This window comes from Mastigoproctus giganteus, chromosome 1, assembly GCF_048544385.1.
Source record: "Mastigoproctus giganteus isolate SK-2022 chromosome 1, ASM4854438v1, whole genome shotgun sequence".
Classification (NCBI taxonomy): domain Eukaryota; kingdom Metazoa; phylum Arthropoda; class Arachnida; order Uropygi; family Thelyphonidae; genus Mastigoproctus; species Mastigoproctus giganteus.
In genome coordinates this window covers 56,495,552-56,523,465 of record NC_143575.1, presented here as the reverse complement: position 1 = coordinate 56,523,465, position 27,914 = coordinate 56,495,552, and the positions used below count along the sequence as shown (strand labels likewise).

At 35.6% G+C, this 27,914-nt stretch overlaps 1 protein-coding gene across 1 annotated transcript in view; it reads right to left on the bottom strand.

Moving 5' to 3' along the window:
• The window catches only part of LOC150090811 (myc box-dependent-interacting protein 1-like), a 250,695-nt gene that overhangs the window by 84,444 nt on the left and 138,337 nt on the right, over positions 1–27,914 (bottom strand). The window contains exons 5-7 of the mRNA XM_090380153.1: positions 22,306–22,401; positions 12,576–12,686; positions 3,642–3,727 (exon numbers count right to left, since the gene is read on the bottom strand). Coding sequence (XP_090236279.1) covers positions 3,642–3,727; positions 12,576–12,686; positions 22,306–22,401 — 293 coding nt within the window. The remainder of the gene's footprint in view (positions 1–3,641; positions 3,728–12,575; positions 12,687–22,305; positions 22,402–27,914) is intronic.

Below are 27,914 nucleotides of genomic sequence, written 5' to 3'. Positions count from 1 at the left end.
AACACAGTAGGAACTCAACCCATGTGGCACCACACTTAGCACATTAATCTAGGAAAAGCAGTTGGCCTTCTATGTATGTGATGTCAGATTTGTTCTTTGCATCCAGTTCCATTGCAACATTCTCACAGTAGCTAATAATGTTGGTCAGGTATGACCTTTTAACAAATCCATGCTGTGACTGCCTTATACCTCCACTCCAATTAAGGTGATTGTGCATTACTTCCTCATGTGCTGATTCCATTATTCTCCCTGATACAATGGTCAAACTTACAGTTCTCCAAGTACTCATTTTAACCTATGTGAAACCCTTGTGAATATGTGATACATTTGCATATTTCCACTTTATAAAAACCTCCTCTCAATCTAAGGATTCTCTGAGTAGATAAAGTATTATAGCTAAAGTTTTGACTACTCTTAATATATAAGGTGTGGCAATAAAGTTCCCAGAGTGGTGCAATAAGAACACAAGTGAAGGAGCACAAAAATGTTTTTATTTTATTAAAAGTAATCACATCTAGAATGCACCATTGACTCTCCTCTGCTTTTCAGGTACAAATTTCAGATGAATCTGCTTTTTGTTTTTGTTTTTGTTATTTGGTTTTTAGGAGCATTAGCAACTAGGGCCATATTGCTCTGGGGATATGCGGTGGTCATTCCCTGACCTTTCCGCATCCTCCGTATTTGGTGGTCACGGGCTCGAACCCCGGTCTAATCAAGAAGCGTGTGCTACGCACTGCTGCTCTTGCCCATCTGGCAACGGAGGCACCTCCAATGAATCACAGCCTGTTTATCGAAACATATGATCAGCATCATCTTGATCCTGGACTTCTGTAAACAAAACTTTTTGGGTCTTGGTGACGATTTTGAAGTTCACCACATGCTCTGACACTTTGTCTCTACGTCACACCAAAACACCCAACACTCATCTCCATTAATGCAGTCAAGAAAATTAGGACTGTCTTTGAGAAGTCTGGATGAAGCCTTCGCATGATGAGTCTTCTTTGCTTCTGCTCATCCACGAGGCTGCACAGACCTTGATAAATCATCTCCTTATTCACATTGAACCATAAGCCATCATTCTTAGGGTCAAATGACAATTTCTGGCCACAGTTTCCCAACTCTGTTGCCAGTGAGAGGTTGGTGCATGCCCATTTCTTGGGTCATTGCGAACATTCTCACATCTGCCTTTGAAATGCTTATACATTCAAGCAAACTGGTATGACAATGTTTCGTCACCATAAACAAGTTTTAACATTTCATATATTTACGTTGCAGATTTTCCATGTTTAAAGCAAAATTTGATATCTGTTTGTTGCTCCATTGCAAAATTGTGACACTGAACATTAACACTACTAATGAAACTAGTCGTTACTTGCAATCTATCAGCCTACTGGACAATCTCTGTACAACCATCTGTTAGAGAAAGTTTGAACAAGATCATACCATTTCTGTTTACTTTCAAACTTGTTGAACATGATAGCAACAGCACCAGTCCGGGAACTTTGTCACACCTTGTAAATGGATGGATTCCATTTATCTTCTTAAAAGAGGCAGCAAAAGAAAACAGACACATATGTAGGGTTTTTTTTTTTTTTTGCTGGTGATGCAAAAGCCTTTGGCTTCCTTGCACTATACAGTCAATACTAATACTGCTCAGATGTCAACAACAAGTGGCAATGTAATAATAGGATGACTGGGGTTGTGAGTCTTAACACTCCCAAAAATGAAATGAGGCTCTGAGTTAGTATTAGCCATATGTTGTGAGGAAGCCACAAGCTTTTGCTACACCAGCTAAAAAAAAATAATAATAAATAAATAAATAATATATAAAACAAATAAACAAAATAAAATGCCCATTTGACTCCCTCCTCGCATAGGCACCTATCCAGCTGACTACTGAACTCCCCCAAGCTGTTATCTTCACTCACCCATTGGGGCAACTTATTCTTATTATCAACAACTTGCTGGCTAAAAGAAAACTTCCTACAATCCACTCTAAACCCTCTCCATGCAATTTGAATTTATGGCCCCTATTGCTGGAATCATTTATAACAGTGAAAATTTTACTCTCATTCATATGCCTTATACACCTCAATTAGGTCTCCTCCAAGGTGCCTAGTTACCTAGTTTTGTTTCCCATATATTCGAAATCTTCCTTCACATAGCCATCTTTTTGCCAATTTCACCAGGCACCTTGCCCCATTCCTGAACCCTTTCGAGAAGTTGTTTGAGGTGATGTGTTTAAAAGAGAGCTGGTCTAACTTACTGGTATTAAGGAAGCTCTTCAGAGTTTTCTTTATGTGCTTATTTGAGTCACACGACTGCTTTTGATATACATTAATGGATGGATGTAGTTGCACTTGTTGAGAATTATGAATACTTCACCCTTACCATCCTAGCTGGTATAGATAGAAAAGTTGCTTTAAAAAGGCTTGATGGAGCTTACTCCTGAGAGGCTGCTGCTGTTTCTGTTGATCCTGTTAATAATTTGTAGATAATCAAGTTTCCCTTCTGTTCCAGAATTTAGGATTCTGTATTCAATCCTGCATCCCTGCAATGCATATATCAAAATACTTACGGGAGTGAAATAGCATTTGAATAGCAAAATCTAGCCACCCACAAGCCCAATGCCTGAACCCTTTCAAGTTGTTTGAGGTGATGTGCTTAAAAGAGGGCTGGTCTAACTTACTGGCATTAAGGAGACTCTTCAGAGTTTTCTTTATGTGCTTATTTGAGGAACACAACTGTTAAAAAGGTCACTAAAATTTTGAAAAGATCAGAGATTTGGTTCATTCAGGTAAACAACTGATAAATCCTGAAGAATTAAATTCAGATTTAACTTTTTTTAAAATTTAGATTGAAAGAAGAAAACTTGATTTTTTGATATATTCCTAGAAATGAACAGAAACCAAAAATATTTGACAATTTTGATGTATTCTTTGATATCAATGGCAGTGTTCCTGCAGAATTCATGATCAAAATTATGAAATGAATTGTACATGTTTTCGTGGAAATTCAATCATTGAGATATCCTCTGTAACACAATGATTGGCATATTAGCCATGAAAACACCCTACACTCTGTGCACGGTCCATGAAACAATTTTTGACCAAAAAGATTATTGCCAGTTTGACTAACCACCTCATTCGCCAGAGTTGACTATGAATGATCAGCTGTCTTCAAAAATCAAATCCATCCAAAAAGGATGAATATTTGTCACCATGAAGATATTCAAAAGGATGTGATACAGAAGTCAGTTCCAAAAATGAATGAAAAATTGAAAGTGTGTGATCTGAAGTCAATTTAAAATGTTTTTAGCAATGGCAGCATCACTGGAATAAAATTCTGTGCTCCCCATTCCCCTATATCAAATATACTAGAAAAGACATACACGAAAGAACTTTTCATGGCCACGAGTAAAGGGGATATGGACAGGAGCGAATTATTATGAAGGGAACAACACCCATTCCAATAATCAGCTCTTTATTTAAAAAGAAATAATAAATTTACTTGTCATAACATACTCATATAACTGAATTTAAAATTAAGTGGCTAAAAAATATATCTGCAAAAAGTACACAAGTAAAACAGATTATGCTGCAGAAACTTTGCTGAATAAAAATTTAAAATAATTACAATACCTATCATAAAGGGCAGGTAATTCTTCATGAAGTTCTTTATTTATCAGTTCATAGAGATTCTTAGTTTCTTCCAGCTGTTCTTTAGCCTGAAAAATAATAAATGTAAAATTTGAGGTAAGGTTTTTCATGCAATCTTATTATGCTTTCTATTGTTCTTAAATTTGAAGAGCATGGTTTTGAGAATTTAAAACATTTAAGACATACTAACATTAATAACACTGCTTAACTGCAGATATAATATCAAGCATCCCTATGTTTACTGATGCAGGATCTATAGTTTAGGCATATGTGGGAATTGAAAAAAGCACTGATGGCAGATTTTGAAACTACTGCTATTTTCAACTTCCCGCAAGCGGCTAAACTGTGGGTTCAGTATGTTGACAACTAAACAAGTTCCATATCAATAATACTGACACCAATATCTCCTTCACCTCAGAACCATAAGAATAACATAGTATTCCTAGTATTCCCTTCTTAGATGTATTTATGACTATCAAGAACTCCAGCTTCATCATCAAAGTTCACAGAGAGAAGACAGCTACCATGTTGGTCCTGCAATATGTCTCAATACCCACATGCATCAAAGTTTATCAAAACCTGATGCTCAGAACACTCAGGAACTGAGCCACGGAGAGCTAAGCTCATAACTTTAAACTATCTGTATCATTTAAAAAAACCACAACTTCCACAAACTAAAGATGAGAATGATACAAATATCATTTGCCAAATTTAAGGAATTCTCCATGTGAAGGACAGGGAAAGGGTGCCCAAACGCTCCCACCTGACTTTCAAATTCTCATATAGGAATATGAGAATGGGACAGAGAAAGGGAGAGAGAACAAAGTGAAAAGTACGGTATGCTAGGAACAAATTCTGTGCTCCCCATTCCCCTATATTAAATATACTAGAAAAGACATACATGAAACAGCTTTTCATGGCCACGAGTAAAGGGGATATAGACAGGAGTGACATTGCCTAGTACTGCATTTTTGAAGGACATGATAGATCTTCGACATCCAAAGTGATTAAAAAAAAAAAAAAACAATAAGGAATCTAAGGAAGCCTAGGTTATACAAACCAGCCCTTCCTATAATTCTGATGGGAACTGGGGAAGATCCCCCCCCCTCTGAATCAACCTTTTCAAGAGAAAACCAGACCCCTCCCCAAGAATAAATACAACTGACCATGCTTCTGTCACTAGCCAGTTCCTCCTCTCATGTGTGATAGAAGGGGAGGAACCCCTTGGAGTTGTTATTCCATGTAAGACCTGCTCAATCTCCATCCCAAAAGAGTAAGGGCTTCCGGCTGCAAGAAAATAAATTAAAAAAAAAAAAAAAAAAAGATTAATTAAATTTCAGAAAACAAGGTTCCACTTTTCTTTCAAGAGCTACACAGCCTGTCTTGTGATTGGAGGGGGATGGAAATCGCATACAGTGGATGCTCACAAAATAAACTATATACTAGATCCAATAGAACATGCAGAATTTTATTGGGAGACTATCGTCAGGGAAAGAGTAACATTTTTTGTAATAAAGATAAGTAGGCTAGAACCAGGGCGTACTTGCCAGGAGCACTAATTAATGGCATTAGCAAAAGACTGTCAGACTGTGGGAGTAATCTACAGGCTGCAAGATTGCAAAGAATATGTTGAGAGTCTATGTGCAGATGGAACGAGCAAGCAAGTGTCAGTGTCTTATAATGGGCGATTTAAATTTGTTCCTAATTGACTGAAGTGGGAGGCAAACACTGCAGGGAACAAAATTTTTAAATAACCTACATGATTATTTGTATCAGAATTTAGAGAAAATACTAGGGGTAAGAATATTCTAGAGCTGATCATTACACACATCAGATGATATCAGACAGCTCACAATACAGGAAACCACTGCAGGTTGTGATAATGCAGTTGTTAGCTGGAAGATGAAAAAATGTGTTGCAATAGTTAAAAGGCACAGGTTTTAATTTCAGGAAAGGGAACTGACAGTTTAAGATACACCGTGGCATCTATCAACCGGGAGGTCTGCAGAGGGAGGGTGGATACACTGAAATTATGAAATGCCTTAAAGCAAAAATCATGGAAGCCATGAAGGCACATACAGCATTAAGAAAATATAGCATGAGGAGCATGCTGAGATAGATGAATACAGTGCTGGCCAGTCTAAAAGAGCAGAAAATGATGGTATGGAAAAGTTATAGAGTGATAAAAAAGTACCAAATCCTAAAACAGCTACAAGCCAATCTGTAACTCTCCAAAAAAAAAAAAAAAAAAAAAAAGGGTTAGGGCAGGAATGGCTGCATACAAGAAAGCACTAGCTAAAAGAGCAAAGAATGGGGACAAGGTGTTTTTCATATATATGAATACAAAGGAAAAAAATTTAATCAGATCAGACTCTCATGCATTGACTTGAATAGGTATTTGCATTGATCTTTACTGACGAAAGACCTTTCAAGGTGAGGAGAGGCTGTGCAAGTTAGACCGAGACACAAAGTCAGTGATTTCAAAATTAAAATTATAGATGATTATCAAAAAAATTTTCAAGCCTAAATGCAAGTAAGGCTCCTAGAGTTGACGGCATGTACTGGTAAGTTTGAGGAAGGTGGCCAGAAAGTGGACCGAACTGATAAGGTTAATTATGAGAGCATCACTGGACTAGGGAAAGATGTCTTTGGATTGGAGAAGTGCCAATGTACCGCTGACACAAAAACGCAGTTCTAAAAGTGAATTTGATAATTACATACTGGTTAGTGTGACTTCAGTGGAAGGGAAATCTCGGACAATCATTAAGATTTACTATCCCATCTCAGTCTTATACCTCAGTCAGGTCACCTTTAAGGTGTCTGGTTGCCAAGGTATGTATCCCACATAATCAGAATGTCTTTTACCTAAATGCAGGGACATTTAGGTAAAAGACATTCTGAAGGACACAACATGGTTTTGCTAAGGGAAAATTATGTTTAACAACCTTGTTAACTTTTGACACATTTACTCATGAAATGGACATAGAGAATGAGAATCATTTTGACATAATTTATTTGGATTTCAGCAAGGCATTTGAATCAGTCCCTCATGAGAAGCTACTGTATAAACTGAAAAACATGTTGGAATTATGGACAAGATTCTAAGATATATTGCAGAGTGGCTGCAGGGCAGGAGATTGTGATTAATGAATATTCTTCAGATTGGAAAATGATTTCAAACAATATTGACAAAGGGATAGAGGACACAATATCAAAATTTGAAGAACATGTAAAGATTGAAAGAGTGTTCCAAGCAGTGTTCCTTCAGGATAACTTGGACAGGCTTCCAGAATGGTCAGCAAAATGACAGCTATATTTTAATGCAAAAAATGTAAGGTCTTACACATGGAGAATAGCAATCCCAAATTAACTTATACACTTGGTGGGGTTTAATTATAAACAGTAATAGAAGGAAAAAAAAAAGGATCTGAGAGTAATGATACTGGGGACCAGGAAAGCCCATGTGTCCTATCAGTGATTTACTGAACAATAACCTATAGGGGAAGTCATAATCCCACTGTAAAAGTACAAGACAATTATAAGACTTCACTTGGAATACTGTGTCCAAGTAAGGAGACTTCATTTAATAAGAGGTTGAGTTTCTGAAAAATATCCAAAGACAGGCAACCTGCATGGCGAGCAAAGTCATTAATGAATTATGAAGAGTCATTGTTTGTTTGTTATTTGGTTTTTAGGAGCATCAGCAACTAAGGCCATATTGCTCCGGGAATATGCGGTGGTCATTCCCTTGACCTTTCCGCATCCTCCGTATTTGGTGGTGACGGGCTCGAAGCCCGGTCTAATCAAGAAGCGTGTGCTACGCACTGCTGCTCCTTCCCACCTGACTACAGAGGCACCCATGAAGAGTGATAAACTGAATCTAGACTGTACGATTTTGATTATGTAGGATACATACTTTGGCAACCAGGCACCTTAAAGGAGACCTGACTGAGGTCCATAAGACTGAGATGGGATAGTAAAATGAATGAAGATGAAATTTTCACTGTTGTAAACAATTCCAGAACTAGGGATCATAAATTTGAATTACAGGGGAAGAAGTGAATCGTAGGAAGTTTTCTTTTATCCAGCAAGTTGATTACTGGAACAAGTTACCTCTGAGTAATTGAGGCTAAGAGGAGAAATTCAAAGGTCAACTGAATAGTTATCAAAGTGAGCAAGGTATGACATTAAAATAGTACTAGATACCCTACTGGACTGAACTCACTAAGAGCAGCGGTGGGAATCAAATTTTAAAAACTGGTTCTCTATCACCTTACTCCCCCTTTCAGGGTAAAAAAGAAAAACAAAACAGACCAAAAGTAGCATAGTTCGCACGCCGTTCGGTGTGAAATAGCCTTTAGGGACCGGTTCGGCAAACTTGGGAAATTCTAGGAACAGGTTCGTGCGAACCAGCTGAATCCCACCCACTGATTAAGAGGCTTTTGTTAGTGTATAAGCTTGCAAACTAGTGTATCATCCAGTGTATAATGTTGCAAACCTCTACTGGCAGTGATTGGAGAGAGTATGAGTAACACATTGCACATTCAAAAATTTCAATAATTCAAGGAAAATGTTAACACCCCCCTACACTTATCTTATATACTCAATGCATCATGAACAGCCGACCTAAATGAGCATACTTATCAGTAAAATTCTCATTCATTTCACAACAATACATGGTTCAAATCTTAATCGTGTCCATTCCCACCTGCAATCGGCTAAGGCCTACTTATATTTTCTGACAGACTATTGTCAGTTGCTCCAAACACCACTCATCTCAGTGGCCCAAATTATTTGCTCTATAATTATTTTCACTTCAAAAGGTACTTGTGCATATGTCCACTCTAACATTCCTCATCATATTTCCTAAACTAGTCTTTTCCTTTTGATCACCTCACGCTTAAAATCTCTTACCCCAATCCACCAAATTCATCTGCTGCCTCTATCTTTCTTCCAATTCTACAAATCATGCAGAACTTTTTAATTTCCTTGCCAATTTTAATGTTCACAACTCCAACTACCTTCAATTTTCTAGTTACATGATTCAGCTGTCAAGAGGTTGAAGCCTTTGTGTTTACATAACTTGTTCATTTACCTACCAGAAAATCAGTTAATGTTAAGGATTCTATAACCACTCAGATCATAACTTGGTAATGGTCTCTTCTCTCTCTCTCTCTCTCAGCTATTTTCGGCCTCAGGTTGTTTAACATTACAAGAATGTGAAATGAAATGATCAGCAGAATTTCTATTCCTCCTTTCCTGTATGAAATCTTCTGATTCTAATGTGGGCTCAGATAATTTCAGTGAAATTATTTGTATTTGGATAAAATCCTTTATTCCACCCTAAAACCCACCTCCTTTATCTAAACCTAGTTTTTTTCAATAAATGTGTTAAGACTGTTATAGATAAGAATGCAGCATGACAGAGTTGTCTTGGATCCAAATCTTCAGCTTCATTTTATGCATACACTAAAGCCCAAAATAGTGTAAAACTGTTATTAATCAATCCAAACTTGATTTTGAACAGGACAAGAGTAGAAAATTTGCTTCTTGTCCAAATGGTAGCTGAGCCTTCTGGTCAAAGCAACTGGCTGCAACTTCTACTCATCTATACTTTTGCCTCTGTTACAACCTCCAGCTAAAGATAAAGCTGACCTATTAGAATTCTACTTTTCTTCTAGCTCTTGCTTTGATGACCTTGGTAAATCACCTTCTATCATATCATACCATACACACACACACACACACACACACACACTCCACTCAATACCACCCATGATCTTCTGACAAAAGGATGTTAGAAGAATTCTGAACATTCTTGATGCCAAGAAAGTTCCAAATCCTGATGGCATATCTCCACTTGTTCTCAGCAACTGTGCTCCTGAGTTTGATTCCATTTTGTGTTGCCTTTTACACTTTTTTATTCTACTGGTGTTTTTCCTTCATGGATATTTGCACATATTCAACCAGTATTTCTTCTAAAAAGGGTGACAAACTGCTCTCTTCTAATTATCATTCCATTGCACTTGCATCTTCTCTTTTCTGAAGAGAAGATGCAAGTGCAAGAAGATGCAAAATCCATCAACTGCCAACTGTTACACTACCTCAAAACCTTCCATCTGATTAATGATCACCAATATGGATTCTATAAGTGTTGATATATTGGCGTGCATTAAACATCCTTAGACAACTTTGATGCAAAAGTTCAGCAAAACTCAAGCAGTTGCACTTGACATTTCCAAGGCTTTAGATCATGTTTGGCATAAGTCTTCTTAGCAAGACCTTATGTTATGAATTTATGACTGTTTTTTGTAGCTGAATATCATATTTACTCTTTGACCACTCATTGCAGCTGATAGTAGACAGCTCCCTGTTTTCTAACTTCTCCACTACTGTGGATGTGCTCCAAGTTTCAGTGATTTCCCTCACTGTTTTCTCTTGTATATTGATGACCTTCTTGCACTGACTTGAAATCCTCTCTACAGTTTTGCTGTTGATAGTACAATACATTCCACCTTGCAGTTTGAGAAAATGTGACCTGCACAAACAGCTTCAACTTCTTCATCACAATTCCTTAAATGCCAATCTCCAGATAATTCTCAAATGGGAAAAAGATTAATTTAGTTAACTTCAATCCTTCAAACTTAGTCCTGTATTTCTCACAAAAAAAGAGTCTACTGCTCCTGTGGTGATCTTCAACAACACTCAGATTTCTAGATCACATAACTCTATTAGGTGAATTACACTAGATTTCTAATTGCTCACAGCATAAATGTATCCCAAATATTGCTCCCTCTGAATCAAAAAAAAAACTGGGTTTCTTTTTCAACCTTAGTATTACTTTCTTCAAAACAACTAGACTCTATACAAATTTAAAATCTGCTCTACCTTGGCATATTGTTCCCATATCTAGAGTGGTTCTCCAAAATCTCTCAACCTCCTTGACTCTATTCAAAAGAGGGCAGTCAGGTTAATGATCCATCCCTTAAGAAGTCTCTCCATGCTATCTCACTGATAATTTTTGCTGCATGCCTTTTGTATAGATACTTCCATGGGCACTGTTCTTCTGAAGTGGAGTCTGTAATTCCAATGCTCTCTTTCAAACCAGTCTGAACATGTGCCTCAAGCAGCAGCATCAATTCACTGTCCAACTCCGAGCCCACAGAACTAACTTTTCCTCTTTCTCATTTATCTTTTCAACTTCTCTGGAAAAGCCTTCTTTCACATGCATTTCCCCTAAAAAAATAACAATCTACAGAAATTCAAGTCTAATGCTAACAAGTATCTTCTGCATTATCAGCCTTCAACCCTGCACAGTATTAGATACTACAGGTTCAATACCTTTCGTGTTGGTTTTTTCATAAAAAAAAAAAAAAAAAAAAAAAAAAGCTCAAACCACTGAAATAGTATATTCTAAACAAGCAGAATTACTGAAGTAAGTATATTTCACATCACACATACCGAGAGAAGATCACGTAACTTTGACAAAGTAATTCAGTAAGACTGTAAATCTGCATTTACAAGTTACAGAAACTTTACAGATCTGACAGATATCATGCATAAAAAAACACGAGCCAGTAGCATGACAGATGTATTCCTTGATGTTGCTATGTTTGACATCCCATTTAACCTGGTCACTATATATGAAGAATAAACAATTAGTTTTCTCCCTTAGGGTTACTTCCAAAAACAGGAATTGCCACACTTTATATTATTGTAAACTTTGATGATCATACTTCTATTAATAAATAGGAAAATTATAGATGAAAAAAGGGAGACTTCAAGGTCGTGGTTGATTTTAATCAACCACGACCTTGAAGAATTTTCCCCCTATTCACCAGTATGTGGATGCCCTATAAATTCTCTCTCTCTCTCTCTCTCTCTCTCTCTCTCTCTCTCTCTCTCTCTCTCTCTCTCTTCCCCCCCCTCCCTCCCCCTCTCCCCCCCTCCCCCAATTTTAAGTCTCACTTGATACTTTAAATTTTCCATTTGGCCGATCTTTCATAATTCCTGTTTCTACCTCCCCCCCCCACGTTTCTTCCTTCCCTTTGTCCTCCAACAAGCTTCAATTTTCTAGTTACGTGGACGAGTAAGACTTCAACATCTTGACCCAGCTGGTCAAGATGTTGAAGTCTTTGCATTTACATAACTTGTTCATTTACTTACCAGAAAATCAGTAAGTATATATTTTGTTTCATAACATCTGATCTGTACTTTTAGAATTGATTCAGGATCTGAAAACAATGAGGGAAAAAAAAAAAAAAAAAAAAAAAGCTGATATAAACAGTTTTTCGTGTTTATACGTAGTTTTCAATGGTAAAAAATAATAAAAATAAATGCATAAATAATAAATAAGAATAAGCAAACATGTTGCTAGTATGAACAAACATTTTACTAGATATGTGTCTGCTTATCCTTATTTTTAGTATTTTATTATTTTTATTATATTTTTATCACTAAACACCTATAGCCTTTTTTAATAAAAGTCTAACAGTCATAGCTCCATAACCGTTCAGAATCAGACATGTTTATATAAACTTTATTTCACTATATTCAGGTCCTGATTAATCCTGAGAGTACAATCCCTCATATTAAGAATAACAGCCAGTATAGTTACATAGTAAATTTGTAAGAAACAGCTAGAAAGTATAAAAATACTGCAACTACAAAGAAGAAGCTTACTTTCCAGTTTCATGATAACATACCTATGTAGAAACTGTCTAATAATATATAAGCATAACCTTGATAATATAATTGGTACATAATATATTAATGGGCATTGCATTATAAACAGGAAATATGCAAGGCACACTTATCTAAAAGATATTTTCACTGTCATTAAATTATTTTGAATCTTTTTTTCAATATACATGAGAAAAATAAAAATCAAAGACTTACTCATACAAATAAACATACCTTAGATATTTTTAAGTCATCTTTTTTCTTTGTGTTTTGTTCCAATGACTTTAGATTATGGCGACAACCATCAAAATCCACCAGCTTCCTACCCCGTTTTGATATTTTTGTCTGATAAAACCAAGTATCATTTATTAGATGTAATAAATATGCTTAAAAAATAATTTAAGGATGTACAAGGATGCATATGAAAGAATACAGATTGCACTATGCTATTAATTAAGCAATAATTTGTTGCTATTAGAGTCCCTCCTATTAGAGTAATTTTCATACAACTCTAAACATGTATTTTGTTTATCCAGTTTAAACTGATATCTCAGTGTTGTGTTGCATGTTTTTTTGGGTGCATTTTTAATGTCACTTTGATCATAGTACCAATATAAAGTCAGGCTGTAACCCTGAATTTCCTCCACTCACTTTGGGGATAGAAATACGTAATTATCCCTAAAACCATCAATAACTGTGTATTGATAGTTTCAGAAAGTGAAGCCTGTATTCCATCAATATCAATATATTGATGGAATACAGGGGAGTACAATGTGTACAGGAAGGATAGACAAGATAGGATGGGAGTAATACTATTAGTTAAGAAACACATGAAATCCAAGGAAGTGAAGCCAGTCGACATCGATGGACAGGGCAGTGTCGAGTCAGTTTGGTGTGACATAAGCATAGGGAAATCAAAATTGAGTAGGAGTGTGCTATAGGCCTAATGACTCTGATGAGTGTAATAAGATATTGTACAGGGAAATGGAGTGGGCCAGTAAATCAGAGAGTCTTATAATGGGGGATTTTAATTTCCCAGATATTGACTGGAATTTGTGGGTTGGTCACTCACACACTAGCCATGCTTTTGTGGATTTATTGGATGATTGTTTTCTACATCAGCATCTTCGTGAGGCAACAAGTGGGAGCAATACTCTTGATCTGATTATCAGTAGTGATTCTTCATGCATTAAGAATCTGCAGATAAATGAACCACTAGGTGGCAGTGATCACAGTGTGTTGAAGTGGGATTTACTCAAGGAGGTAACTACCATCAGAGGTAAAGGGAAGGGTTTTTGTTTTCGTAAAGGCGACTATGATGGCCTGAGACAGTATTTAAATTCTATACAGTGGGACCAACTGATGATGTTACCAACAGCAAACTCAAAATGGGAAGCATTCAAGGAACTAATCTTGGAAGCTATCAGGCTTTACATACCAACTAAGAAATATTGTTCGAGGTTTAGGCCTAAATGGTTGTCAGATGAACTAATGAGACATGTGGCAGAGAAGAAAAATGCATGGGATACATACAAATTAATGGGCGACATGGAAGCCTATGATAGATATAAGTTGGTCTGTAACCAAGTCACAAAGGAGATTAGGCAGGCAAAGGCAGACTACGAAAAATCTTTGGCAAAGGATGCAAAGAAAAACAGAAAAGAGTTTGTTACCTATTTAAACTCAAGAAGGAAAGGGATGAATCAGATTGGTCCACTGGATATTGATGGTTCAACAGTTGAGGATCCTGCTCAGGTGGCTAACAATCTAAACGAGTATTTTGCATCTAAATTCACGCATGAGGAGTTATTCAGGAAGGAGAATGACGTAGGTAAAGTAAACATTGGCAGTGAGCTAGATGATTTTGTAATAACTGAGAGTAAAGTGGAGGAGAGATTGTTGAGGATAAACATAAAAAAGGCACCTGGGGTGGATGGGATCTATCCAGTTATATTAAAGGAGGCAGCAAAGGAAGTAAGCAAACCCCTAGCCATAATTATGAGAGCTTCGTTGGATTCAGGGGAGGTACCCATAGACTGGAGATGTGCAAATGTGACCCCAATTCACAAAGGGGGATCAAAGGCTGACAAGTAATTATAGACCTGTTAGTTTAACTTCCGTTCCAGGAAAATTAATGGAGGCACTGGTTAAAGAAGCACTGCAGGATCATCTAGACAAGAATTCAGTTATAGCTCGGACGCAGCATGGTTTTGTTAAGGGCAGGTCTTGCCTGACCAATTTGATTGGATACTATGATGTAGTCACAAAAGAACTGGATGCAGGGAATAACTTTGATATTATATCTTAGAAAGGCTTTTGATACCGTTGCACATGGAAGACTGCTGCACAACTTGGAGCAGTGTGGCATTGGAGGCAAATTGCTGCTATGGATAAGGGAATGGTTGAGTGGCAGAAGACAGAGAGTGGTAATCAATGGACACTGCTCAACGTGGACTAATGTTATTAGTGGAGTTCCTCAGGGTTCAGTGTTGGGTCCGTTGTTGTTTTCGGTGTTTATGAATGATACTGATGATGGTATATCAAGTTTAATATCCAAGTTTGCAGATGATACAAAGGTTGGCAGGGTTGTTAAGGACACTACTGATGCTATGCTGCTGCAACAGGATCTGGAAAGGTTGAACAGATGGGCTGAGAGGTGGCAAATGAAGTTTAACATTGACAAATGTAAAGTACTACATATGGGGAAACAGTAACCCCAGAGAAACGTATCAACTCTGCGGTACTACACTGACAGTGGTGGAGAATGAAAAGGACCTGGCGGTAATTGTGCAGGCAGATATGAAGTTCTCTGAGCAGTGCAGATGAGCTGCAAGAGTAGCTCATGGTGTCTTGTCAATGATATACAGGAATTTTTCTAGCAGGGATAAGGAGGTGATTATTCCCTTGTATAAGGCAATGGTTAGGCCACATCTTGAGTACTGTATACAGGTCTGGAGGCCTCAATTCAAGAAGGATGTAGAGCTGCTGGAACGGGTACAGAGAAGGGCAACAAGATTAGTGAATGGAACAAAGGGTTGCTCTTACGAAGAAAGGCTTAAGTTTTGCAAATTACAGAGTCTGGAGACTAGGCACCAGCGAGGTGATCTGATAGAGGTGTATAAAGGCTTTGAATGGTTTGAGCATGCTCAATGCCAATGGGATTCTTCCTCTTGCTCAGAATAATCACCTCAGAGGGCATAAATTCAAATTGAGGAAGGACGGATGTCGGATAGATGTGCGGAAATTTGCCTTTGGCCAGCGGGTGGTTGGTTGGTGGAACCGACTTCCATCACTTGTTGTTGAAGTTGATAGCCTAAACAAATTTAAGGCTCAACTGGACAGGTATTTCGAATGAACGGAGGGGTGAAATGGGAGTGGTGTGTTTTTTTTTTTTTTTTTTGGCTGATGCTGAATAAGCTTGCTTTCTTGCATCATATGCCTCTTCTAATGCTATACAATTCAACATGACATCCTCTGAATATTACCAACCTGCTAAACAGCTCATGGGCTCTTATCAATGATATACAGGAACTTTGTTAGAAGGGATAAAGAGGAGATTATCCCACTGTACAAAGCAATGGTTAGACCACATCTTAAATACTGCACATAGGTTTATAAGCCTCCTTTTAGAAAAGACAATGATACGTTGAAAAAAGTGCAGAGGAAAAAGCAACAAGATTAATTAGGGGCACAAAAGGCTTACCAAGAAAGACTGGAGTCCCATAAATTGCAGAATCTGAAACTAAAAACTGAACTAGGCATCTGTGGGGGCAGCCTTATTTAAGACTTTAAAATGATTAAAACTAAATTGTGTTAGCATCTTTACTCTTTCTGAGTTAGTGCACAAAAGGAGACACATTTAAACTAAAAAAGACAAATTTTCATGACAAACAGATTTGTGAAAATTTGCTTAGAAGGAATAGTTATATGAAATGAATAAAATTTTATTTTTAATTTTATTTGTTTTTTGGTCAATGCTGAAAAAGCAAAGCTTATTTTGCATTAACCAAAGTAATAATGAAATAATAATAACCAAAATAATAATGATGGTTATTCAGCATCATTTATGCCATAAATGTTATTAATTATGTATTATTAACAATAACTTAGCTTACTTTCATATATCCAGAAAAAAATTTTAAAAAATGCAAGAATATCAAATACCTTTTAATTTTATTTTTCAAAAGTAGTTTAATTTTAAATCTGTGACTTTACTTTAATATCTCCCAACATTCTTTTGTGAATGTGCTGTGACAGTGTAATTTTCCCTTCTTTCTTTCTGTTGAAGATATTTGTAGATAAACAAATGAAGGCAGCATTTTTAAATAAAATATACTTACATATGACTTCCAACTGACAAATTGGAACTCTCAGCTTGTTCCTACTTTAACACATATCCAAGTTTCCTGAAAACTTTTTATCTACAGTTTTATTAGTCATGGCAATGTCCACATCTAATTCACTGTGAATTCCAACCACAGAAGACAGTTCTACAAAATTTCTATAGCCCTTTGCCTTTCTGGTGGAAAAAGTGATCATATATAACTAAACAACACACACAACATTACACAAACTTCTGGCCATTTTACAGAGTCCTTTATCATCACAGTGTACCAAGACAGAGTTGAACTCTGTCCCACCTCTGTCCAAACCAGATGGTTCTGTTGTCACTTCAGCCAAGGATAAAGCTGACCTGCTAGCATCCCATTTTTCTTCCAGCTCATGTATTAATAACCTTGGTAAAACACCTCCCACCATTCCTAACACGCTCCATTCAATGCCTCCTGTGGTCTTCCGTCAAAAGGATATCAGAAGGATTTTGATGAATCTTGATGCTACGAAAGCTCCAGGTCCTGATGGTATTTCTCCACTTGTTCTCAAAACCTGTGCTCCTGAACTTACTCCTATTCTTTGCCGCCTTTTTTCACTTTCTTATTCCAAAGGTGTTTTTCCTTCTGCTTGGAAATTTGCTCATATCCAGCCAGTTCCTAAAAAGGGTGACAAATCCCTCCCATCCAATTACCGTCCCATTGCAATTACTTCTACTCTTTCTAAAGTAATGGAGAAATCAATTAACCGCCAACTTTTAAACTACCTAGAAACCTTCCATCTGATCAACGATCGCCAGTATGGATTCCGTCAGTGTCGATCCACTGGTGATATTCTGGCTTATGTTACCCATTTATGGACTAATTCAATGGAAAGGTTCGGTGAAACATAAGTAGTTGCTCTTGACATCTCAAAGGCTTTTGATCGTGTTTGGCATAAAGGTCTTCTAAACAAGCTTCCATCTTATGGTTTGCCAACTGTTTATAGTAATTGGTTATCCAGTTTTCTCTCTGATTGCTCACTGAGGGTGATGGTAGATGGCTCTCTGTCTTCTAACTTCTCCACTAATGCCGGTGTTCCCCAAGGTTCAGTTCTTTCCCCCACTCTTTTCCTCTTGTATATCAATGACCTTCTTCCATTGACCGGAAATCCTATCCATAGTTTTGCCGATGATAGCACATTGCATTCAACTTTCCATTTTGAGAAACCTTGTCCAGCTCAATCAGCTTCAAGTTCTCGAAAATCTGCTGCCAATTCCTTAAATGCCGATCTTCAGGTAATTCTCCAGTGGGGCAAAGACAACTTAGTTGATTTCAACCCTTCTAAAACTCAATCTTGTCTTATATCTCGCAAAAAGGATTCTTCTGCTCCTATGCTTATCTTTAGTGACACTCCAATTTCTAGGCAAAATGATATATCTCTTTTGGGGATTACCCTGACTTCTAATCTCTCTTGGCACAAGCACATTATAAATATTGCTTCCTCTGCATCTAAAAAACTTGGTTTTCTCTTTCGCTCTCGGCGTTACTTTTCTTCCAAACAGCTGCTCACTCTGTATAAATTGCAAATCCGCCCTGCCATGGAATATTGTTCCCACATCTGGGGTGGTGCCCCCAAAACCTCTCTCAGGCTTCTTTATTCCATTCAGAAGAGGGCAGTTAGGTTAATTAATGATTCATCTCTAACAGAGTCTCTCCACTTCCACTCGCTTTCTCATAGACGCACTGTTTCTGCTGCATGCCTCTTCTACAGATACTTCCATGGGCACTGTTCTTCTGAATTAGCTTCTATAATTCCTGCTCTCTCTTTCAAAACAGTCCGAACACGTGCTGCCACCAGCCAACATCCATTTACTGTCCAACTTCAAACCCACAGAACCAACTTTTCATCTTCCTCATTTATTCATTCAACTGCCGTTTTCTGGAACAACCTTCCTTCATACATATTTCCTGAAAACTACAATCTACAGAAGTTCAAGTCCAATATCAACAAATATCTTCTTTCGTCTTCTCAACCTCCAACCCAAGCACGGTACTAAGTACTATAGGTTCTAATACCTCTCGTGTTTGGGGTTCTCATAAAAAAAAAAAAAAAAAAAAAGAACTAACATTCTGGAGCAACTGTACATAAGATAACATGCATGTTGACGTACTGCCATCCACTTATTCTTAATATAAATGATCTGAAAAACTAAGTTGATGCTTACTGATGTTTATATTCAACTGTTAACAGCAGGTGGCATTATTTTATTATTTTATTTTTTCAGTGTAGAAGTCACAGAATAACTTATACTCTGTGTTAGAGTGAAGTATTTAGACATGCTTTTTTAGACATTTAGACATGATTTAGTATTTTTTTAGTATTCATTTAGACATGAAGTATTTAGACATGATTTTTTTTTTTGATTTTTTTTTATTTAGACATGCTGTCAAGATCTCACAAAGGCCTTTCTGATTGTGAAATTGAGAAACTTAAATCTTTCACAAGAAATTGAAGTTAAAAAAAAAAAGGAAATTCTTATAAATAAAATTGCTGCAAACTGCTTCATAAGGTGTAACTGGATTTCACTTTCACTAATGAACTACAGGAGTTCCTTGGAGTTATTATCAACAGGGGACTAAATGAAAAAATGGATATAAAGAAATACTGATCTATAGAATGGACACAAAGAATTCAATTTGTCAAGAGCAGGAAGAGATTTCTGAAGACATTCTGGATGCGGCATCTCTGCCCACGCATACAAAGGACAAACAAAAGGAATTCAAAGTAGGTACCCTAAAGTAAATTATCTAGATGGAAAGTTTTGTGAATATTTTCTTTATGACAAAATATTTCATTAGAGCTTTTAAAATATTTTGTCATGATATTTTATATATCAGCTCATGTAAACCAAAAAATAAATAATTTCTGAACATCACATTTCAACTAATCATTTTTTTTTTTTTTTTTTTTATTAAACATAGCTGGACTGCAGGGGGAAGACAGTAAAAATAATGCTGAACTGAAAAGGGTGAAAAGGATATGCTTGAGTCCATGATCTTATTTGAGAATTTTGCTATTCATGATCATCCCAGGAATGTATCCCTTGCAAAAAATGAAAGTAGGATGTATACATATGCCTGCTCCAGAAAAGTGAATTTTGTGATTCTAGTTTAGTTTATAGATTTATAACGTTTCACTTTACTGATCCGTAGCCGAGTGGTCAGGAGCGGGAGTGCAGTAGCACATGTTCTTTGAGTAGACCGGGGTTCAAGCCCCTGACTGCTGAATACGGTCGATCTGTCAACCCGCACTGGATCAGCGTGGCAGATTATGGTCCATTTCCCTCACCATGAATTGTTGAGGAGGCTTCCATCCTGCAGTGGGTTGATAATGGCTGCACTTTACCTTTACTTTACTGATTGTTTGAAATATATATGTATCTTAAAAGACAGTGATAATGAGGTTGCCATATGGTATGCATTTGAGGTTACCATGGCAATGTACAGTCACCAGAGTGAATGGTTATAAGAGCAATAAAAAGCAGATGATAAATTGTTGTCATTGTTAGTTCATGGGTGCATTAGCTACTGAACCCATATTTTACCTTTCAAATGGCTTTTCATTTCTTTTTCTTGTTATTTCAAATCTGATTGAAGCTCTGTACAAGTTTTAAGAATATAAAAACATCAGTAATATTCTCTCTAGCCTGTAATACATGCTGCAAGGTCACGTCACATTTTTGTGCTTATGCAAGAGGGGGAAAAATGCTGTTTGATACGCCCCTTTATAAAGATGACAGTAAAGAATAAGTGCTTGATTATAAGCTGAGTATGGCAGCCAGAGCACAAAGGTAGGTCTTCCTGTGTAAGTAGGTGTGTGTGTGTGTGTGTGTGTGTGTGTGTGTGTGTGTCCAATTCTCTCTCCTAACTGTCCATATGAGTACAGGATTTCCAGTTTTGTAATTCTGGTTTTTAACTTGAAGTTTATTATTGGTATGATTCTGATAAATATGTTGCCAAATGATCTTTTGTGCACGGAGTATGAGGTTATAGTCTGTTTCAGGAATATAAAGGCTTCATCAATGGGGCTTGTAACAGTTCTATCAGCTTGATGGGCACAATCATTTCCAGTAATTCTGATACATCTCAGAATCCAGCATATTTTTGACAATTTGGTATTTTCTCTTGAGTTTCTTTAACAATAACTGATAAATATAGCATGCTATTAAGGCATTCATATAATGTTTCACATTACATAGGAACTAGTTTCTATATGCAGTAAACTCCTTTTATAGCAGCTCTTTCTAGGGGGTTATTATTCATATTTCTTCAATATTGTTTATTGAAGATAACACTGTTTTTTTTTTTGTGCAGTGTTAATGAAGCATCATTTATATGTAAGTTGAAAAGCTGCACCCAATATTACATTTGTTTTTTTGACACCTTCAACCTGTTCTCTGTATGCTATTAAAAAGAAAATTTTTTTATAAAGATTTTAATTAAATTACACTATGCATACTTAGTATTATAAACATGATAAATAGCAATAAATAATAACCATCATAATAATGCAGTCATTTATGAAAATTATTGATGCTATGTTGAACAAAAACAAAAAGACACTGATTACTGTATCAGTAAAGAATGTGGAAGAGCAAATAAATAAGGGGTAGCTTAGGAAAGCATGGCAAGTATGGCCTTGCTACCTCCAAAGCTTTGAGTTAAAGGTGAAACAAACAAATGTCTGCTGTACCCAGAAACATTTGTAAATTGACCATAAGAACAGCAGAAAAGAACATTAAAAGTGGGAGAGTGCTATAAACAGGAATGTTATACCTGGCATTTATTGTACTTGTAAAGAATTTCATAAAATCTGAATTAACCACTTACCTGACTTGCTTATAAATGGCAGAGGCAGACATGCTGATTTAAAATTGATCTGTCTGTTATGTAGTATATGTAAATGTCTCATAGCATAACATGATTTACCATAAAGCAATGGCATTTTTTTTTATAATAATAATAATCTGACTACTATATATTAGATGGCTCTATTTCACCAATTCATTAATATCAACATGCACATTACTTTTTGCATGAATGTACAGATGAAATATTATGATTATTATAGCCTGTCTTCTGCAATAGGATAACTCCGGGTGCTCCTGGATAGATGAAGGTACCACAATACTCAGGTGGGGCTTAAATCAGATGGAAAGATAACCCTCCTCATTGGGATAATTAAGTGACTAACATTGTCACTTAATTATCCCAATGGGGAGGGTTATTCAAACATTAAATAACCCTCCCCATTGGGATAATTAAGCATTCCAATGTGGGGATATGTAATAAAACTTACTTAAATTAGACTGCAAGAACAAATCATATTAGGATGGGACACACGTGACAATCCTGCAACTCAACCAGTGTTTGAAAAGTAGATTTAAAAAAGGTGACAGTTTTTGGTGGGAGAAAATTTGAAGTAGTTATTTTTTTCATTTATTTATTTATTTTCAGAATTAATTTCAAAGTTCAAAATAACTCCATTATAATGCAGTAAAAGTAAATCACAAAAAATTGATGGAAAGTAATTTTTTCAATATTTTAAATTTTTATTGCTATTTCTAACAACTTTCAAAATTATGCTCACTTACTCGCATTTCTGGAAATTGACCCAGATAAGTTGTCAGTGGATTTGTTACTTGTTCATTAACTTTTGAACAGAAGTCTTCCCAACTTGTTTCCAATATCTAAAGAATAATATGAACTGAAGGTTATAATCAAAATAAGAAGCCTCCAAATTTCAGATAAAGCTATTATCTATTACATTCATTGTAAAGCTATATCACATACAACCTTATATACAACATTCCACTTGCCATGATAAATGTAGTCCTTAAAGTGCCAAGAAAAAAAATGTATTAAGTGAATGTAATTCCCCACCACAAACTACAAATTAAAAATTTGTAAAAGATGGAAGAGCTGTGCATCCCATCCCGAATTTTATAATGATATACAGCAAAATTGCATTACAACAAATATAATTTTAATTTTTATTGATATTTGATCTTACTAACTGCTGGTCCCATGTGAACCTCTAAGTCCACATGGAATCAATAATTATATGGGCTCAGAGTTGCTAAAACACAAACTGCCCATAATAACTTGCATATACACCACTGACATTAGCACAATAAATAAATCTGATGAATTTGAAGAATTGATTACGTTATCAAATGCTAACATGGTAAGAATATCAGAAACATGGTGCCACCCTATTAAAGGGAGGGGGGGTGGATGCAGAATTTTGTCACAGCAAATACAATGTGTTCCGAAGACAGACATCATTGGGGTATTCAACTATAAATGAAAAATTTCCAGGTTCTGGCCAACTTCCTCTTTTTAATGTTAGTGCCTGGTAAGTCTGCTATGAAGGAAATACTTTTGACAAAAAATTCAGTACAACAAATTATTTTCAAAGTCCAATAAAAACTTGATTACAATAATAAAAATGTATTGATTTACAATGAAAGAAAAACTTTGGAAATTATGAATGATACTATGTATCCACCCATACTGTAAATACAGTTATAAGAGAATTCACAAAATAAAAAAAATGGAAATTGTAGCAGAAGGATTCAGTGTGTCCACTCCCCCCATGGGATCCAATAGTAAGACATACCCCAGAAGAAATCAGAGTTCAAACAAATCAGAATAAACATATAAAAAACAGATATGGGAGCATAATGAAAGAAGCCTTCTGTTTTACTGATTTCAAATCTTTTTTTCTAGAAACATTCCTGTAACCTAATTGGTTCACTAATTTAGCAAGTATTATATTTAGTAATCTAATTTAACTTCAGCAATTTTTCACACATTTTAGACTGCAGTAAAGTTGAATTTCTGTATTAAAGTGAGTGATAAAAATTAAAACATTAAAAACAACAAAGTTAGTTAATGTATGCAGTGCATTACATTTTGGCCATGTTAGCAAATAGCAATAATTCATGATTTATTAAAAAAAATAATAAAAAAAAAAAAAAAGTAAAAAACAACAAGTTATGTGCAAACTGAGAATATTTTGGTTCACCCCATACACCACATTGCCATTCATACCTTCAACCAGGGCATGGCAACAAACATAATATTTAGTGCTTCAGCTACAATATACACTATACGACCTATACACTATATAGCCTTTATGATTATGTATGAAAAATAGGAAAGCTTGACAAATCGTTCCAAAAGAATGAAATATAAAATTTCATGAAAATCCATCCACTGGGAGTAGACAAAGAAATAACTGTCAGAGTTCCAATGGTCTGAATGATTCTAATGAAATTTGGAATGGCTTGACAAATCTTTTTGAAAGGCTAAACTATAAAATTTCATAAAAATCCATCCTTTAGGAGTTGAGTTATTATATGCAGATGACGAACAGACATGGCAAAGATAATAGGTGCATTATGTATATATGCCAATGTGTCTAATAATTGCTGGATTTCTATTGTTCTGATTTTAATGAAATTTGGAAAGTCCCAAATATAAAATTTTATGAAAATCCAGCTACTAGGAGTCAAGTTATCATGTAGACAGCCAGAGAATTAATCACTGCTGAATTTCTATTAGTCAAATTTTAATTAAATTGGGAAAGGCTTGACAAATCATTCTAAAAGAGCAAAATATAAAATCTTGTGAAAATCCATCCACAAGGAGTAAACTAGTTACATGTGGATGGACAGACAAAGAAAAACTGCCTGATTTCTATTAGTCCAATTTTAATAAAATTTGGAAAGGCTTGACAAATTGTTCTAAATGAGTGAAATATAAAATTTCATGAAAATCCAACCACTGGAAATGAAGTTTATTACATGAAGATGAACACAAAAATAATAATTGTCATTTTTTCAACTGGTCCAATTTCAATGAAGTTTGGGGTGGCTCAAGACCCAAATATAAAACTGCACAAAAATCCATCTGCTAGGAGCTGAATTATTAGATGGATGGACAGACATAGTAAAGATAATAGGCCCAACATATATATGCACTAATGCACCTAAAAATTGAAGAAGTAATAATCTGTGAAGTAACAAAATGTTCTATGTATACTGTACATAAATAAAATATTTTAAATTAATAATCTCAAATATTTTTAGTTTTACAATGTGCATTTTGTCATTTTATTTATTTGTTATTGATCTTCAAGTCAAAATTTAAATAAAATTAAGTGGAAATTACTACTTCTATATATTAGAAAAGTACAAAAGTTATTAGAATAAATAACAGTTCTTTTAAAATAATTGTAAACAATATTCAGTGAAATGAAATTTGCAATGTATCATACTAACAAAGCACCAAGCATTAAAAAAAAATCCACAAGAAAACAATTAGAATAAACAAATACTAGAAGGAGAAATGTCAAAAGAATTATATCAGGATTCGCAGTTATTTTCATAATAAAAACTCTGTTAAGGTTTGAAACCTAAAGAATACTAACATTCTTCATATCTGTTGAGGCTCATTTTGATATGAATGAGCCAAGATAAATTGTTTGTTGACTGAAAACTGCAAAGTCTGGACTGAAGAAGTGAGAATGCTTGTTCGTTTCTCAACAGCAAAATGAAGCACCTTATATCAACTGCAGCTGTAATGACCAAATTTCAGTTCATATTATTAAAGAAATGCTGAACATTGCACTGGTAATTTTTAAATGCACTACTTTTATTCTATTTTGTATAGCTACATCAAATTAACAAACTAAGTTGATATTTCTTAAAGTAAGTAAAGTCCTGTCAAGAAAAATCAGTACATTTACTGTAATATTTCAACTATCATGTCACAGCCTTTGACTAAAGGGAATAAACATCTGAAGTCACTGATATCTGTGAAAATAGCTGATTTCTTGTTGTCACAAGATAAGCTTGGGTGGCTGGAAACTAGGGCTTACAATACTGAGGTCCCGGGATCCCGGTCATTTTTTTCCGGTATTCAAATACCAATATTGATACAAAAAATACCAGTTTTTCAGTACTAATTTAAAAAAAAAAAAAAATAGTTTATAATTTAATCACAATAAGGTTATAAAATCACCTTTATGTGATTATGACGTCCTTATCTCTACAAGCAATTGTTCGATAAATCATCAACAGGACACCACGCAACAATGCAACCTATCCACAATTCTCGGACAACTTCCAGTCTGACCGTATCGTAACTCCCAAGTCCTGTTCCTCCACTACTGACTTTAGTTCAACTCGACCAAGTGTATAAGTTATTTTGGGGTTGCTGTTCCCCAGGTGTAAAACCTTGCATTTTGCTGAATTAAAGCATATAGCTGCCACTTTTCTGACCATCCCGGAAGTCTATCTAGGTCACTCTGAAGAAGCTCTGCTTGGAGGCGATCATTAACTACTCTACATTATCTTTACATCATCTGCAAGTTTAGACATCACACCCTATATCCCTTCATAGATGTCATTTAAAATAATCAAAAACAACAGTGGTCCCAATACTAATCCTTGGAGAACCCCACTTCTTACATTAACCCAATCTGAGGAATAACCATTTATCACAATCCCCTGCCCTCAAGCTATCGTGCTATCATCTAAGGATTTTTCCTATGATTCCAACCTGCTCCAACTTATAAAGTAACCGCCCATGTGGGACTGAGTCAAATGCTTTGCTGAAATCTAAATAAACAATGTTGAAATTATTCTCTAAATCCAGCTCACGAGTGACCTATCAAAATGGCTAACTAGATTTGTTAAACATTATTTTCCCTTCACAAAACCATGCTGTGTATCCTACAGAATTCCATTTCCATCTAAATGATCCTGAATTCAACCCTTGATCATTGCCTCCATGATTTTCCCTACTACTGAACTTAGACCAGCCGGTCGGTAATTTCCCGTTACACTCCCAGAACTGCCTTTATGTTCCAATTTACACCAATCCAATGGAATCTCTCCTGAATCCAGTGGTGCTCTCATAACTAGCCTTAATGGTTCAATGCACTCACTTGCCACCTCCTTTAAGATTATAGGGTATATGCCATCAACCACAGGTGACTTACTCGCCTGTGGGCACAAAAGTTTTCTCATTAAATCACATGTGAAATTTCAACATCATTAATTACATTTTTTTTCAACTTCACTCCCATAATTTCTCATTGACGTGAAGGTTTTTCTTTAGTAAATATCGAATTTATCAGCAACATTAGTTGGGGTATCTAATACTATCCCATGCAATTACATATGCGTCCGATCTGATTTGTCCTTCTCTTCTTTGCATTTATATATGTGAAGAATTCCTCTTTGCTCTCTTCATTCCTTATCACCACTCTTTTCTCTCTTCCAGACTCAGTAAAGATACTATAGTGAAAATTATACTTCGCTGAATAAAACATCTTTCTCCTTCAGAAAATGATGAACATAATTCAACCATGGAAGACCAACATGGAACAGAACATTAGTGTTCTGCAAATTCTTTCCAAAATAAGAAATTGTCCGACTCCAATGAGGTTTTAAAAGATGAACTTGAGTCGGAAATTAATGAAATACTTTTAACTATTTTTGCTAAAAAAGTTCAAAGCCTAGAAAATATGGACTGAGATCGTCTACGATTATCTGTATAATAGTACCAGAATAGAATCCAAAGGGGCATTTTCTGCCGCTAATCAAATATGTACCAAAATTAGATCCATTTTAAACGATCATACTATTGATTGCTTATGTTTTTTAAGAGCTCACTTTATTTAGACAGGTAGTGTGGGTGCTTAAACATAACTAAACTTTGCAGTAACAATATATATGTTTTTGTTTTTAGAATAACTGTATTTTTAATGATTTTTTTCAGAATATTTATTATTGCAATAAATGTTTATTTAAAACTTAAATTCAAATAATTGCAGTACTTGTTTTTTCCTTACTTTATTGCGCCTAACTGTCATCAAAATGTATTGAGAAAAACATTTGTTTTTCTCAATAAATCCCAGTTTCATAAATTAAAAATACTGGTATTAAGATTTTGACCGGTATTGTAAGCCCTACTGGAAACCAGGCTATGAGATGACTCATCTGTCTTTCATATTTGAGGACTTATTTCCTGTCCTATCCTTTGTTATCTTCTGACTGGTCTACTGGGACGATGTCATTTTGGGTGTGAGAACTCCAGCTTGGTAAGAATGTAAAACTTCTTGTGTTAGTTTGACGTTGGAAATTCTGACTTTGCACAATGTTCTCACCCTCTGTGAGTTTAATGAAGC